At 24.7% G+C, this 17,256-nt stretch overlaps 5 protein-coding genes across 5 annotated transcripts; 2 read left to right on the top strand and 3 right to left on the bottom strand.

The window, feature by feature from the left end:
• Positions 1 to 70: 70 nt before the first annotated feature.
• Positions 71 to 5,584, bottom strand: PCHAS_0203600 (conserved Plasmodium protein, unknown function; the record flags this gene model as incomplete). Its single annotated transcript, XM_016798592.1, has 1 exon — positions 71 to 5,584. The coding sequence occupies one exon, from the start codon at positions 5,582 to 5,584 to the stop codon at positions 71 to 73; it is 5,514 nt and encodes a 1,837-aa protein (XP_016653070.1).
• A 2,859-nt stretch (positions 5,585 to 8,443) lies between these two features.
• On the bottom strand, positions 8,444 to 10,414 carry PCHAS_0203700 (conserved protein, unknown function; the record flags this gene model as incomplete). The annotated part of the gene is made up of 1 exon (XM_741011.2): positions 8,444 to 10,414. One exon carries the CDS (start codon positions 10,412 to 10,414, stop codon positions 8,444 to 8,446), a length of 1,971 nt encoding a protein of 656 aa, XP_746104.2.
• Positions 10,415 to 11,442: 1,028 nt separating this feature from the next.
• PCHAS_0203800 (proteasome subunit beta type-3, putative) lies at positions 11,443 to 12,433 on the top strand (the record flags this gene model as incomplete). Its single annotated transcript, XM_016798601.1, has 4 exons — positions 11,443 to 11,445; positions 11,554 to 12,063; positions 12,154 to 12,248; positions 12,385 to 12,433. 4 exons carry the CDS (start codon positions 11,443 to 11,445, stop codon positions 12,431 to 12,433), a joined length of 657 nt encoding a protein of 218 aa, XP_016653071.1.
• A 720-nt stretch (positions 12,434 to 13,153) lies between these two features.
• Positions 13,154 to 13,933, top strand: PCHAS_0203900 (conserved Plasmodium protein, unknown function; the record flags this gene model as incomplete). The annotated part of the gene is made up of 1 exon (XM_727135.2): positions 13,154 to 13,933. One exon carries the CDS (start codon positions 13,154 to 13,156, stop codon positions 13,931 to 13,933), a length of 780 nt encoding a protein of 259 aa, XP_732228.2.
• A 30-nt stretch (positions 13,934 to 13,963) lies between these two features.
• On the bottom strand, positions 13,964 to 17,074 carry PCHAS_0204000 (double-strand break repair protein MRE11, putative; the record flags this gene model as incomplete). The annotated part of the gene is made up of 1 exon (XM_727136.2): positions 13,964 to 17,074. The coding sequence occupies one exon, from the start codon at positions 17,072 to 17,074 to the stop codon at positions 13,964 to 13,966; it is 3,111 nt and encodes a 1,036-aa protein (XP_732229.2).
• Between the last annotated feature and the right edge of the window lie 182 nt (positions 17,075 to 17,256).

The raw sequence follows: 17,256 nt of genomic DNA on the forward strand, positions 1-17,256 counted from the left end.
ATTCGCACACTTATTTTATTTTTCTCTATTTAAGCGTGATTGTAAATTCGCTTTTGTTGCTTCCTAAAAATTAATCGATTTGTTTTTGCATTTTATTTTCTAAGTTATTTTGAAAATTTAGTATATTCATAAGATTGTGCTCTGCACTTTCCTTTCGAATATCCCGAGGCATAAAGTTAAATTGGTTATTAATTTCTTCCAAATATTTTAAGTTCATATCACTTCTTATATTTTTGCTATGCATATTATATAAGTGATTTTCATTGTTTAATTGTTTTTTAAAGTTGCTATTATCTCTCGGTTCATCACCATACTCATTAAGTGTATTGCTGCTGTCTCCTTTCGGATTTACATTATATGAACTTTTACTATTTCTTTTCATGTTAATTAGTGACAATAAATTAGAGTCACATCCAATTCCTTCGTCCTTGTTATTCGAATTATTATGATCATCATTGTATAAGTTCAGTTTTTTAAAAAAAGTTTCCGCATTTATCATTATATTATTAGTATTATTATTATTGCTATAGTCTGTCAAAATATTATCATTATTATTGTTAACTTTTAAATTCGAAAAATTATTATTATGCATTAATAATTTATTAATCGCTTTTATATCAGACTCTTCGATATGACTCATACTTCTTTCTTTATTCATAGAATTATAATTGCTTAATTCTTTTACTAATTTATTACTTATGTCAGCTGTATAATTAGTATTACTATTTTTTGCATTCATAATATTCACATTGTTATTACCATTTAACATTGGGGGATTCATCATACCATTTCCTTTCATAAGATTATTATTTGCACTATTAATAAAATTTACCAAGTCAATATTACTACCTCCATTATTATTCATATTTGATAAATATTTCTTCTTATTCATGATACTACTATTTTTCAAATTATTATAATTCAAACTCATGTTTTCATTTAAAGTGTTTAATTGACTGCTATTCTCATCGTTGTCATTCGAATTTTTTTTCGATTTTGAATTTCCAATACAACCCCCAATATTGTTATTCATATTATCATTAATAATTGTATCCATAATATTTTGTGACTCTTTTTTTTTTTGAGATTTCATTTTTGAATTTCCCAAATTAGTATGATTCATTTCATTTAAGTTGATGTTATTATTACCAATCATGTTGGTATTTCCTCTACTAGCATTCACCATTCCGATATTTGATTTTATCGAATTATTTAACCCCCCATTATTCATAGGGTGGTTAGTATTACTAATTTTATTTCCATGTCCTTGTTCATAAAATAACTGATTTATATTATGAATACTATTTTTATTATTTATAGTTCCATTTTTATTCAAAAGATTGCTACTACTATTGTTTATATCATTTATATGAAAATCTTGATGTTGAGAAGGGTTTAATACATTCTTTTGACTGCTATTTAGTAAATCTTTGGTTGTTAAAGGGGAAGAGGCTTTATTTTTTGAGAAAGCCATATCCCAATAACTTTTAAAATCTTCATACAACATATTTTCATCCATTTTTATATTCATATCATTAAAATTTATATTATTCATACTACTCAAATTCATATAATCCATATTTTCTAAATTTCCTATACTGTTCAGGTTGCTTATATCTTTTGTTTTCTTCATTCCCATATCATTATTTGATTTATTTATATTCGTTAGCATCATATCAAGTCGTTCATAACATTTTAATATTTTATTATATAACTCCGTTGGAACATATTTACACATTGCCTGATTTAATATCAGCTCTTCTAATAATAAACATGTATTTAATACATCACCTCGATACGTATCAATAATATTTTTCAGATTAATAAATCGCTGATGCTCTTCCTTATTAATCATAACAACCTGACTACCATTATTATTATTATCACCATCTAATTTATTATATTTATTATTAAAATGAGGTATACCATTCTCATTTGGTAACACCCCACTACTGTTATTTCTTTTATTTTCTAAATACATCGACAAATTATCATTCAAATTTTTAGGTAATGTACCTAATAAATTATTTAACTCCAATTCATTATTATTTAGCATATCAATATTCAACTTTCCATCTATATCATTTTTATGTATACTATATTTTTTATTATTTACATTGTTCATATTCATAATTAAGCTACTATTATTTCTACTATCCTGACTAGGACTTCGACTATTACTTTTATTTTCAGTGCCCAATTTATTAGGCGTCATCATTTCAATTTTATTCATCTGACTATTCTTATTCATATTGTTTGTATTATTTATAACAGTATTGCCACTCTTCGTGGTTATTCCTTTCTTACCATCCCTTATGTTGTGTGCCGAAATGATTGAATTATCAACACCGTTCCCACCTTTTAAATGGGAAAGTAAAGCTACATTATTGTTAGCAATACTTAGTGGGTCGACAGGTTCACCATTTCGTATATTCATCGGAGATTGATGATCTATATATTTATTATCCTTATTTATATTTTCTACAATATCTAAATTTGGATTTAAAGATGTATTATTTACAGGAGATAAATTAATAACACTTTCATCACCCAATACTGTTGCTGGATTACTTCGTTTATCTTTTCCTGAACCCTTACTACCTTTCTTACTCCCATTAAAAGCGTTTACCAACAAATTATAAATACTAAGTTTATTTCCTTTCATATTTGATGCATTATCTTTATTCTCTAAATTGTTATTATTTTTCATGTCATTTGCAGCTTCATTAGTGTTACCAACTTTTCCATCCCCATGCGTATCACTTTTTAACATGACATTGTTAATGTCAAAATCGCGTTTTTCTAAAAGATCTAAATTGTTCATAATTTGGAAATTTCCATTTTTATTATATTCATCCATAGGATACATATTTTTCAAGTTGGGGTCATTAACATTTCCATGGGGAAAATTATTTTTACTACGATTATTATTGTTTGCATCTTTACTATTTCGTGGCATAGTAGCCATTCCAGGATTTGCATTTCCTTTTGGAAATGATTTATCGGGATTTACATCAGCCATGTCATAATTATTTCCATTACCATTTTCCGCTGAAAGCAATTGCTCATCATTTTTGTTTCCACCTTTTGCACCGCTTTTTGGGCTTTTTGCATTTTTTGGCTTTTCATCTTTTTCTACTTCTTTTTCCTTCGAAATTTGCAAATACTTTGCATATTTTTCTCGTATAAATTGCTGGAAAAAAGCCTTATTAAAATCGAACTTAAGATTTTTATCAGCAGATTTTTCATTTATTAATAAATCAACTATATAACTATGTTCATCTTGGATATACTTATTTATCTGGTTAACCGTTATACAAAGGGGTAATATAAGATTTATATTTTGGCCATATAAATATTCAAAAAATGAATAAATATTGGAAGAAGATGTTAAATATAACACTTCTGTAAATATCGTTTTTTTACTTTTTTTCACATCTGCTTTATTTATTTCTTTTTTACTGTTTTTTATAATTATCTCTTTATTACTTATTTTATATATATATGTAGACCATAATATAGAAAATTGAATCATCTGAAGTGTTTCGTGAGATATATCATAATGTTCGTTAGCTAGTCGAATTTGTTCATCTGTTAAAAATGATGAATTTAAAAATAAATTTTTTTTATCTTTAAAATCTTTTGGAACACTTAAAAATTCTAACACACCTATTTCTGATAATTTATCCCATATATTTAATTTTAAATTTATCATTTTTTGTCTAATAATTTCACTTTTTTCACATATTAACTTTAACTCATTAGCAACATAACTACACATTAGGCAAATAAAATTATCATTTGCTTTGCCATTATTCATGTTCGTATTTATGTTGCCACCAAATCCTGAACTTTCACTTTCAAGGTCTTTACTACTGTTGCCCTTCTTCTTATTATTAGACCCTTTTAATAATTTATTATTATATAAATAAAGTAACCCTGGAAAGCTAAATGGCAAAAACGATTTATCTTTCCATAGCTCTTTCATATCTAACACGGCACTACAATCGAGAATAATATATAGTGGTAAATTACTGACATTACGCGTTGGATCTCCTCGATTTTTTCCATTATTATGTAAACCGGATTCAATATTATTCATTGTTTTAGTTAAATTGGAGGTTGAATTATTTTCATTTTGTTTATTTGTAGCACCATTTTTATTATGATTGCTACTACTATTGTTAGCACCAACTTTGTTATTATTTATTTTGTTTTTTTCAACTGGTTTTGACGTTACATCACTTATATCATTTATATCACTTTTATTATCATCACTAATTTCGGTATTACTTTTTCCTTTCTTTTTCTTTTTTTTTCGTTTTTTATTTTTTATTTTTTTATTCACATTTTCATCACTTTTATTATTTTCCGCATTTTTACTATTTTCAGGTTTTCCATGTAAAACCTCATTATTACGTAACCCTTTTTTATTATCATCTTTGACATTTTTATTTTTTGATAATTTATTATAACTATTCACATTTTTATAACTTTTATTATTAACACCTTCTTCGGTATCCTCATCATCCTCTTCATCGTCATCATCGTCGTCATCTTCATCATCATCATCCTCTCCATCTTCATATTCCTCATATTCCTCCTCTTCCTCTTCCTCTTCTCGTACATCAGGCTTTTTCACCCTTTTACTAATTTTATTAGAACTTATTAAACCATTAATACCATCTTTAGTATTATGATTTATATGATCACCATTATTATTTATATCCATATTTATAAGGGTATCCGTGTCCAATCGTTTTCCTTCGGGATTTAAATCATGTATTTTATCATTATCTATAGATCCAGAAATTGGATATTCCTTTTTATCATCTTTTACGATTTTTCCATTTACTATATTCTCTTTTTGATGTATAAACATATATACGTGCATTATTGGAGGATTCCAATTTGTTGAATTTAAACATTTATATGGGCAACATCTTTTATCACTTTTTAAAGCAGAGCAAATAATTAAATTACTTTTATATCCTCGTTTTTTTTTTGCAGAATCTTCAACTTCTTTTAATATTTCTTTAGGATTCCGTATGCAATTATATTCTAACCGTATCCATACAGGAATTTGTTGAGCATGCTTATAATGGCTTTGAAATTTATCATATCTTGGATATATATAATTAGCGTCTCTTTTCGCTAAAACAAAACTTAATAACAATTCTTTGCAAGCATCATCTTGAATAAAATTATGAGATAAATGCAATTCTTCAATAGGAATTTTTTGACCATATACGACTTGTTTAATTAAAGATGCCCCTTCATCTTTTATATTATTTTTATATAATTTTAATATATTTATACCAATATGATCAGGATAATTTAATATAAATTTTATTAACGTTTTTAAACCTGCACATGATATATAATTTTCACTCAAATCGACATTTAAACAATAATAATTTGAATATGATATTTTTATATTGTTTTTTAAAATCTTTACTAATTCTAATATTTGATGATCGTGTAACGATTTATTATTTAATGATATGTCTAAATATCGATACAATTTTTTACCTTTGGGACATTTAAAGGTAAGTTTTTTATTTTCTCGAATATATGACTCCATTATTTCGCCTACACATATGCATGCGCATATATATAAGCCCCGTGCGCTATTACTCCTCGCTTTGCCCCTTAATATGAATTATGCTATACCTATTTCAAGCTATATCTATTATTTATTGTATTTTTCGTATTATGATTTTGTTTATAAACTATAGCGTATCCGCATAAGTAAAACAATTATTTATATTATCCACTGTAATATAATTTAAACGCATAAGCATAATATGTCTATGCATGCCTAATCTTGTGAGTCTTTGATTATTTCTTCTGGTATCGCCTCCTCTTATTTAGTATGTATATTTTTTATCTTCAATAAATGTAACTTCGTTTCTATATGTAAATGCTTTTTTAGGATTTTTTATTGTGTTTGAAATATAATCGATATATGCATAATATATAAGGTGAATATGTATGTATTTTTTTTTTTTCTTCGCTTCTTCTTCTTTCCCTTTCAAAAAATATCCTGAAAGACTATGTTTATTTTTAATAACAATAATAGCATGATTGTTATATATAATATGTTTAGTTACACATACTTTTTATTTTTTTATAATGTATTTATCTTCCATATATTTCATCACATATAACACATGACAAATTTTGCTTTGCATGAGAAAATTAAGAAAATAAAAAAAAATAATATAAAAAAAAGCAAAATAAGAGTAAAATTTATATATCTTAAAAAAAATATATATAATAAATAATTAAATTGAAAAAATTAACTAATTTTCTTATTATACAAATAAGAAGGTAAATAAATATGCGCTTACGTAAATATATATAAAGTAAGGCATATATATGTGTATGTATTAATATTATACGCATATAAATTCGCATACATATGTATATATATACATTCATACGCTTTTATATAATATATAATACATAAGAATGTATAAGCTTTAGTTAATAGATAAAAGTTGATAAAACGAATTAATTATTAAAAAAGTATATATAGTATAAATTTATAGAAATTATATAATAAGCATTCTTTTATTAACAATAAAACATGAAATCAGAATGACGTTTAAATATTCTATAATCCATAAAATATTTACATATATAATTTTATTTCTACGAAAAGCTTCATGCTTTTAAAAGTAGCAAAAATCATCGTTTAAAAATGTATATATTACATGAATGTATTAATATATGTTACATGGATATATATATAAGTCATAAGGAAATATGTATTATAAGCACAACATGCAAATTCATAATACATAAATCAATTTACAAATATACGCATAAATGTAATTATATAATACAAACATATTTATATATCCAATAAGAAGGTACGTAAATATATATCATATTATAATATGACATAATCTTATGTACATCGCTTTTGTTTTTAAAATCAATATTAAAATCGTACTTTGTTACTTGTTTTTATTATATATAATATTCTTTTTTGTAAAATATTTTGAAGAAAAATATATATAATAATCTTATTTTTGTTTTATTATTCCACTTTGAAATATGTTTGTTTTGTTTTTTTTTTCATTATATTAAATTAACAATAAATTTTCCTTTTGTTTTTTACAAATATAAATACACGTAAAAAATTGTAAAAATATTTGAAAATTACATTTTTTTATTTTATATATATATGTATATATTTTGGGATTTATAGTATGTAATATAATAAAACATTTCGCTAAAAATATATCAAATCAAATTACTACATATATATAATATATATATGTATATATATATACATAAGTTACGTCATAATTATACATTTCTTTATAAAACGTGCAATTATTTCGCAAAGGTTACACTCGTATTATAACATAATTGATTTCATTCAAATGTGCGTGTTTTATAATATTTATGAAATGAATAAATTAGGTATTTAATTTTTTTTCTTCCCTCTTATCTTATCGCAAACATATGGGTGTATGCTTTTTATCAAATTTGTAATATCCAATACTATTTACAAAAAATGGAATTATATATTAAAAAAAAAAAATTACATGAGCATGTAATGTAATTGTGCATTTTGTACACAGATTATTATGAACATAAAAAAAAAAAAAAAAAAAAAAATAAGAAAATATGTATTTGTAGCTAGTTATTATACATAAATATATTAACATACATAAGTTTTTGAAAAGTTTAGATGGATGTATCCAAAAAGTCTTTTCAAAAATTGTTTCCCTTAATTTATAGGAGGGGAATAAAAAGAAATTAACCAAAAAATAATAAAGTAGTAATACTAAACTAGCCATAATAGTAATAATAGTAATAGGGCTTGTTTAGTCAAACTAATTAATTCCCTTTTTTAGGCATTTTCTTATTCTTATATTCATTTTTTTTTTATTTCTTATCATCCATTTTGGCTAGCTTTTGTTATATTCAAACACAATTGCTTTGCTCGCATCAAAGTAGCTATCATTTGGTACTTAAATAAGAACAGGACCAAAACAAAAAAAATACAAGTTTTTCACACCATATAATAATTACTTTGCATATATTTGCATTTCGAAAAATATGGGCTTTATTTTAGTATGTCCTTATACCTATTTCATTTACAAATTAAAATTTTTTAAGTAACATAATGCTTTCGTTTTGTGAATGAGAGAATAAAAAAAAAATTTATATCCTTATAAAGGTAAAAATAGTAGAGAACAAATACACAAAGGGGGAGGTTTATGAAAAAATTTAGAATAAAACAAAAATAAAGCATACTCTTCGCGAATGCGAAGGGATTTTGGCATGAATTTATTAAGGGAAACGCAAAAAAAAAATAAAATAAGTATACATGATATGCATTGTGCCCATCCATGTGGGCAAAAGGTGGATAAGTGTTGGGTCACTTGTGTCAGGCAAATGCTTTTTCCTTTTCAGGGTATAACTAGTTTATCAAATGAAGAATGCCTTTCCATTCTTCTGGTAACATATCTAATACGTAGATATACCTTCCCTGGTCTTTTTTCTTTAAAAGCAAAACAATTTTTGTCATTTCATCTTTTCCTAAATCTTTTTTGTTATCATTAATGAAATCAACACACTTTTGTAATATATTGTTTTTGTTCAAAAGTTGTAGTTCATTGGTCATATTATTAGTTCCAACTTTCTTTTTGTCATCAAATTTTCGATCTGCATTTGCTTGTGATTGGTATTCATTACTATGAGTTTTTTTTTTTATGTCCTGTTCAGAATTTTTTCCATCAGGGAAATCATAAAATGGCAATAAGTCAAGATAAACTACTGAGTAAAAATAACATAAAAATTCGTTAATACTCATGTTTGGTATATTATTAATTAGATTGTTTGCAATTTTGTATAATATTTCTTTTTCGGATGAAATAGAATGACATAATCTTGAAAGTCCTTTGGCATTAAAATTAAAAATGTTTTGTTGAATGATCGGTTTTAATTTATCTATATGTTTATTTAAAATTTTAAATTTATACAAACACCAAACTAATAATGCTAAATATTTATGATGAATATTATTTATATAATGATAATTATTTATGTCTTTTTCAATTAAATGAATAAATTCATCATCATATATACATAATTTTGATAAGCTATACAAATTTGTTATTTTATGTAATGTAGTTAAATCATCATATTTCTTTATCATTTCTTTTATAATTATAAAATACATAACATTCTCTTTAAAAAAGTATGCATTGTTTTGTGTTAAGGTATGAGTCTCGATAGGTATTGTCGAAGACTGTCCATCGTCATTATGAGTTTCTGTTGATCCTAAATTATTTGTATTCAACTCTTTTGGAATATAATATTTTGAATATTCATTTTTGAAAGAATAATTTGATATAACGGTTAGCATATCAGTTAGCTCAATAGCTGATAACAAATGTAGTTGACTTTCAATTCGATCCATTACTTGATTCATAAATTGAATAATAAAATCTTTATGTGATATATTGTTTTGATCTAGAGGTAATTCTTTTCTATATTTTGATTGTTTTATATATTTTAATAAATTTCCTAAAACAATTTTTGTATTACTTGTGTTATGTTCTTGAGCATATAAGTCAATTAAGATTTTTGTAAAGACTCGAGAAATACCAATATAATTATATAAGTTAAATTTATCTGATATTTTATTAATATAATTTATAATTAATCTATATATATATATATTATTAGTTTTGTTTAGTATGTATAGTGGTTCCAATACTAGCACTATATTATTTACACTAAAGCAGTCTAAACGGTATTTTAAATATTCTAATAATTGATCTACCATTTCTTTCTTTTTATCAAAATAATATAAATAAGAATAGATATGAAATATGTTGACAATTTGATCAGGTGTATAAGTTTTTATATGATAAATTATTTGTGATTCAACATGTGGTAAAAACACTTTATGAATAAATTCTTTTGTAATTTGTTTTTTTAAAATTATATACTTTTCATCTTTATTTGGAGTTACAGAATTGTTATCATCTTTTATTTTACTTACATCATTTGTGTTGTCATTATTTTGATTATTGTTAATTGATTGGTCTGGGGAATATATCGAATTATTTCGTTCGCTACTAACATTTTTATATTTATTAATCAAATTTTGTGAAAAATCATTTTCTTTTTTTTGTGTTTTTTCTTTCCCTTCTTTATTTTTATTTTTTATAAAATCTTTATACTTTTCAATAACCTGCTTACTATTCGGATCTATATCGCTACATGCATTTGTGCTCGAATAGTGTCTTATATTTTCATTTACTAAAGGGTTTACATTATTATTATAGTTTTTTTTTATGTTAGATGATTTACTGAACTCTCTGCTTAGTATATTTTTTTTCCACTTAACTAAACGCATACAACGCAAAGAAAGCTTTTCCATATTTTGCAAACTATTCAATATTGGATCCTATTTAAGGGCTTACATTTATTTTATATATTATATGATGAGTAATGAATAGAAGGAAAAATACCAATTACCCTTTTCTTTTATTATACTGCTTTATATATATGGGTATATATACTTGCTTTCTAAGCAGTGCCCCTTATTCATTATGATGGCACATTAACCAAGTATCCATCCATATAACATATGATCAAGTGATAATATAGTATATATTAAAGAATAATAACAATATTTTATATTATTATTCTTTATTTAAAACAAAAAAACAAATTATTTATGAGGATCGTTAGGGCGTGGTAATATGCGTGCATATAATATATACATGTGTAACCTACAAACTCAATTTTTTTAAAACTTGTAATAGAGAAAAAAATTAAAACAAAAAACAATGAAAAAAATAATATAAAAATATAACTATATAATGAAAAATGAAAAAATGGAATGATATATTTTCTAAATTTTTTAAAGGTATATATGTAGTATGCATAACGTGCTATAAATATAGGGGTGTTTATAAAACGGCGAAAGAATAAAATATTTAAAAATATACAGCTTTATTATTTTTTTTACATATATATATAATATAATTTTTTGCATATTCTTTTACCACTTGAAGGTAAATCCATATTAAATTATAACATTCAAAAAAAATAACAGTAAGCTTATGTGTAAATTAAGTTATACAATATGAAGTTATGAATTATTAAGGTATTTCCATTATCTAATTTTTTATTCCACTATTATTTATTAATCTCTTTATTTATTATTTTGCTTTTTTTCCGTGTATTACAAGGGAAGATTTATAAAAATGTTTTTTTTATTTATCAATTGTTTATAATAAATAAACAAACCAATGAAAATCGTTATATAAAGTTTAAAAAAAAAATACATTTTTTTCCATATATACAAATATATCCTTCAATATATAATACCATATACAAATCTACGTTTCTTATTTTTAATTAAATTATTATTTTTTTTTTTCCACACCAAATAGTATAAAAATGGTAAGGATTAGTAAGCTATATATTTAACCTAACACTGTATAGTGCCCTATGCAGTAAATATGTTATACATATACATATATATATACATTCTTTTTTCTCCTCGTTTAGGGATCTATATTTAATTATAATGGTGGTTGCGTTTTAGGAATGAGCGGGTCGCAATGTGTCGCAATAGCATGTGACCTTCGTCTTGGATCAAATAGTTTTACAACCGTTAGTACGAATTTTACAAAAATCTTTAAAATCAATGATCATATATATGTAGGGTTATCAGGTTTAGCGACAGATATACAATCATTATATGAATTGTTGAGATATAGAGTTAATTTATATCAAATCAGGCAAGAAACAGAAATGAATATAGATTGCTTTTCTAATATGTTATCAAATATTTTATATTCAAATAGATTTTCACCATATTTTGTAAATCCAATTGTGGTTGGATTTAAAGTAACTACACAAGTAGATGAAAACGGAAACAAAACAAATGTATACGAACCATATTTAAATGCATACGATTTAATTGGTGCTAAATGTGAAACCAACGATTTTGTTGTTAACGGAGTATCAAACGAGCAACTATACGGAATGTGCGAATCGATGTACATAAAGGACCAGGTAATGATCTCAGCTTTGCTTTATTTTTTCCCAGCCAATTTTCAACCACGTTTTCACCTCGTTTTCACCACGTTTTCACCACGTTTTCAGGATGAGAACGGGCTGTTTGAGACCGTTTCCCAATGCCTACTAAGCGCACTAGATCGTGATTGCTTATCTGGATGGGGTGCCGAAGTTTACGTACTGTAAGTTTACACGAAATTAGATGCATAGCACCGTTGTTTATGATTACAAACTATTGAAGTTGTTCCTTCTCTTTATTACTCCCAAAGATTTGCGCAGATATGTACACACCCAATTTGTATTTATACTTTTTTGTAGAACACCGGATAAAATAATAAAAAAGAAACTTAAAGCAAGAATGGATTAATTTTCAAATAATTTACCCAAACGATATATATATCTTTTTTTGTAATTGAACTTTTATTTTTTTTATACACCCATAAAAATAGTATATCATAATGCATACATAAAACATGAAAAAATATTATATGGTATGCCTTTTAAAATATAAGCTATATTTATAGCGTGTTTATATTATACTTTGAGAATAAAATATGAATGAAATACCTTGCACTATACATACAACTATTGTATCTTCCTATTTTTAATTACATCGTATTGAATGTATTTCCTTTACTTTTCCATTACTCACATTTTTAATAATACATCCTTATCTTTATGTATAGCTAATTTTTATGTGAGAAAGGGAAAAAAATAAACTCAATTCATATACCTTTATTAAAAATATAAACTAAATTTTCATGGAATTTTTCATGGAATTTATAAAAAAAAAGCTATAGCATTTTTATAGTTTGTAAAAATCGCAATATTTAAAGTTAACTTATTTTGCCACAATTTTTCACCGAATACGTTGCGGATCCAACGTGTATAAAATTTGGTACTCCATTTTACGGCCCATGTATAGAACGAATTTATTTTTCATAATTAAAAATAGAAGTGATAAATGATATGATGTCGTGACAAAAAATATTTACAATTATTTTTTTCATATTCTTTCACAATTTTTCATAGTTTTTCATTCTCGTAACTTCGATCCACTTCGCTATACCCTGGCCGCCCCACTGCTATGCGCATTTTTTTTGTTTCCCCTATTTTTTTGTTTTTTTTTTTCATAAAAAATATAACTTGTATAGTGAATACCCAACTAGCGAACCAAAGTTTATTTTTTATCACCAATGGAGGTTACAAGAAAGTGAAATCTACCCGTTTAGAGTCAAAGAAACTTGGGAGTGATGTAGAAAAAAGTAATCGGACTGGAGGGGCGAGGCGTATTGTCAACCCTAACGTTAATACAAACATGTATAATAATTGGGGTAGTAGTTATTCTCAAAATGTGATTTATAAACAGATTTATGAAAAAGCCTATCCATTTAAAAGATACTGTATTGGAGATGAATATTATGGAAGAGTGTTAAGTGTGAATGCAAAAAAAATAAAGCTTGATATTTTATGTGATCGGAAAGCATATTTAAATACTTCCGAATATTTCAGTTCATTCAAATTATGTAAATATATAAATTCAATAATAAATATACATGATATAATAAAAATAAAAATAAAATATATACAAAAAATCTATCAAAAAATATTTGTGCAAATACGAAAATATACAATACCCGAAATATTATCATCATTTCAAAACGAACAAAATTTAATAAATTCAAAAATTTTCTACATTTCTAATGACTATGCTTTAGTTTACATTGCCCCTAAAATACATGCAAAGTTAATTATTAACAGACAGGACAAACCAGATAAATACAAAATAGGAGATACAATCTCAGTTAAAATCCATTCTTTCAATTCAGAAGAAAATGAGTTATACGTACTGGATCCGTACGAATGAGCCTTTCTATTGTCAGTTCCCTTTTTTTTATCACGTTTCTGATACAGTTGAATTTATCGATTTTCCAACCGTTTCAATATAATCAGGGGTGATATGTTCAACAGGAACATCCTTCAACTCATTCATTAACTTTTTAATTTTTTCTTCAGATGTTTTTTCTGCCATATGTTCTAAAGAACTATAATTTGAATTCGTACTACCATCAGATCCAAAAGATGGATTTGTATTTATGATTACATTTTGTATAGTATCCATTATTATTTTTTGATTTAAAATTAATAAATCATTTTTAATATTACAATAATCAAATAATATATCAAAAACTTTATTATATTCATTAATATATTCCATATTTGAAAATTCTTTATCTTCTACATCTGTTTTTTTATCATTAGAATCTATATTTTCTCCTTGTAAATCTTTTAGTTTTGGTTTTCTTTTATAAAATGATAAAAATTCAGATGCATTTGTAATTTTATCAATAAATTCAGAACCAAATAATTGCGTATTTATTATATTTATTTCATTATATTCTATTTTTATTTTTATAAGTGGTTTATTATAAACATTCTTTTTTATTTTTATCAAATTAAATGTATCATCTTTATCTGAAGAAAAAGCTAAATGAATAAAACTACTAGTATAAAAATCATCATTCTGTAATTTACAAAAAAAATCATTTACACATTCATCAGTGATACTAAATATAATATTTTCTTCCTCTACATCTGTAATTCCACAATTCATTTTATCACATTTTTCTTTTTCAAATAAAGAAGGTAAAAATATTTTTTTTAAAATATAATAATTTTTAATTTGATTTAAAAGTTGTTTTCTAATTTTGTCTAATATCAAATTTGTTTGATCATGTAGAAATTGTTTAAGAACATATTCATCATTAAAATCGAGATCATAATTTGATAATTTGATTTCTTTTAATTCAAATGGTCTAACTGTTTCTAAATTTATTTTTAAAAATCGAAATCGTTCGTTTTTAATTTCTAATAAACCAATATATTTATCACCATATTCATTTACACATAAAGAAGTTCGAACAGAAGAACCTAATTGTAAATTATAAAAAGTTTGAAATACACTTTCTTCTAATTGTGGTTTTGAATTATGTTCATGACCCCATATTACTAAATCTATAAAACTAGGAATAAAAGATTCTTTTATAAAATTTTTTGAATTATTAGAGTTTGTATTTCTCATATATCTATTTTGATGTAATACTAATATATTTATTCGATTTTTATAATCCTCTGGTATTATAAATTTTATACTTTTACTTTCAAAGTAATGATATAGTCTTTCATCTTTAATCCATCCAATGGCATAAATAGATATATGAGTTCCTTTTTTATTTAATAATATTGGTTTTATTACTAACCTTTCCATATTATTTTTACCAATATAATTTATTAAATTTGAAATATTTAAGATATCTAATGGACATATATAATCATAACTATATGGATAATCATGATTTCCATGTATTGTATAAAATGGAATTGATTTTTCAAATTTTTCTTTCACTGGTAATATTTTCATTTCTGTATTATATTCTTCTTTATCTGTTTTATTTATCATATTATCTTGTACATTCTTTCGAATTTCATCATAGCTTTCATCGGAACTTGAATAATATATTTCTCTTCGTTTTGTTTCTTTCCCACCTCCTTTTCCCCTTTGCTTTGCTCCAGTTTCAAAAAATTCATTTGAAATTTTTTCTTCCCCTTCATAAAAATCGTATCGATAATTTGTTACTTCATTAAGGGGGGTACTATAATTAGTTGTGCCTACTTGTGTGTCTGCATAGAAAGACGTACCAGTTTCTTCTTGATGTAAAGAAAGTGGATTCATATTAAAGCTGTTATATTTATCGCTTAGATTATTTTCATCCTTCCCTCCATCCTTTTTATTATTAACATGACAATACTTTCTTATAATTGACATAGTCTTAAAGAGTGTATATTCGGAGACCTTATTTTTGTGAAATAAATCACCACTATTTAAAATCATATCAACATTTAATTTTTTTGCAATAAATAATATTTCTTCAAATGTGTTAAAAGAATCTTTTTTTTGTATTGGATTATTTTCTTTATATCCTAAATGGTTATCGGTGCATAATAATATTTTTAATGTATTTGGGTCGTTTGAACTTAATATTTGTTTTATATTTTCGATACTCATATTTTTAAGACTATTATTATTGCACTCTATATTTTCATTTTTCTCGTCTATGATGTTATATTTTTTTTTATTTACATTTTCTTGATCTTTATCAAATAGGTTCTCCTCTCTACCGTCAAAATTTTCACCGTTTTTCCCCCCGTTCTTTGCACAAAACATGAATTCATTATGGGTATAACCATTTTCTATACCTCTATTTTCGCTCGTGTTATATAAATTCACTTCCTCATCGTGTATATCTAAGCCATTTCTCTTTATCTCTCTACAAGGTTGAAATTGTGTGTTAAGGTGATTCATATTTTGTACCGTTTCATTTTTCAATTTATCTTTTCCTTCTCCATTATTTTTGTGTCGATTATTTGGTTGGAAATAATCCATTATGGTTGTTTTTTTATTTGTCTTAGCAGATTTAGTATTACTAGCTTTATTTGCCTTTTTCGTTTTATTATCAAATTGATTTATTTTATTTTCTTGATTTGAAATAGGATAACTATATTTCTGATTATTTTTTTCAAATAATTGTTCAGAGCTTATATTAGTTTGTGTTTTATTTGATGTATAATCGAAATGTATGTCTTTAAAAAACCATTCATCGTTAGGCATATTTGTAGTTATATTATGTTTATATTGTTTTGGTGCTTCTTCATTTTCTATTAGTAAATTTCGTGTTTTATTAAAATTGTTATATAGATCTTTTATCGATACTCTTGTTGTTTGTTCACTCTCGTTAAAGTTATTTTCAGCATACCTAGTTATGTTATCATTCATTGGGTGATCACTCATCGTGTTTGCAGTTCGACTTTCTCCCATGCTTGATAGGTGATGATAACCTTTCCACGCCTCGTTTTGCATTTCATTCTGATTTTTTTCATTTTCATTATTTCTTCCTTCCCCCCAGCCTGATAAGTAATTATTCAGCCCATCCCTTTGCTGATGCCCCATCCTCTAGCACAAAACAATCCATGCAGTATACACACGTCGCATGTACTAAAAACGTAGGGAAACGGAGAGAAGAAATGACCATAGAAATGTTATTCAAAAATAAAGTATAAAGATAATAGTTAAAAAAAAAAAAAAAAAAAAAAAAACGTATAACGGTTAGTAGATATAGAGTTATTTTACAA

The sequence above is a fragment of the Plasmodium chabaudi genome, assembly GCF_900002335.3.
Source record: "Plasmodium chabaudi chabaudi strain AS genome assembly, chromosome: 2".
Lineage (NCBI taxonomy): Eukaryota > Apicomplexa > Aconoidasida > Haemosporida > Plasmodiidae > Plasmodium > Plasmodium chabaudi.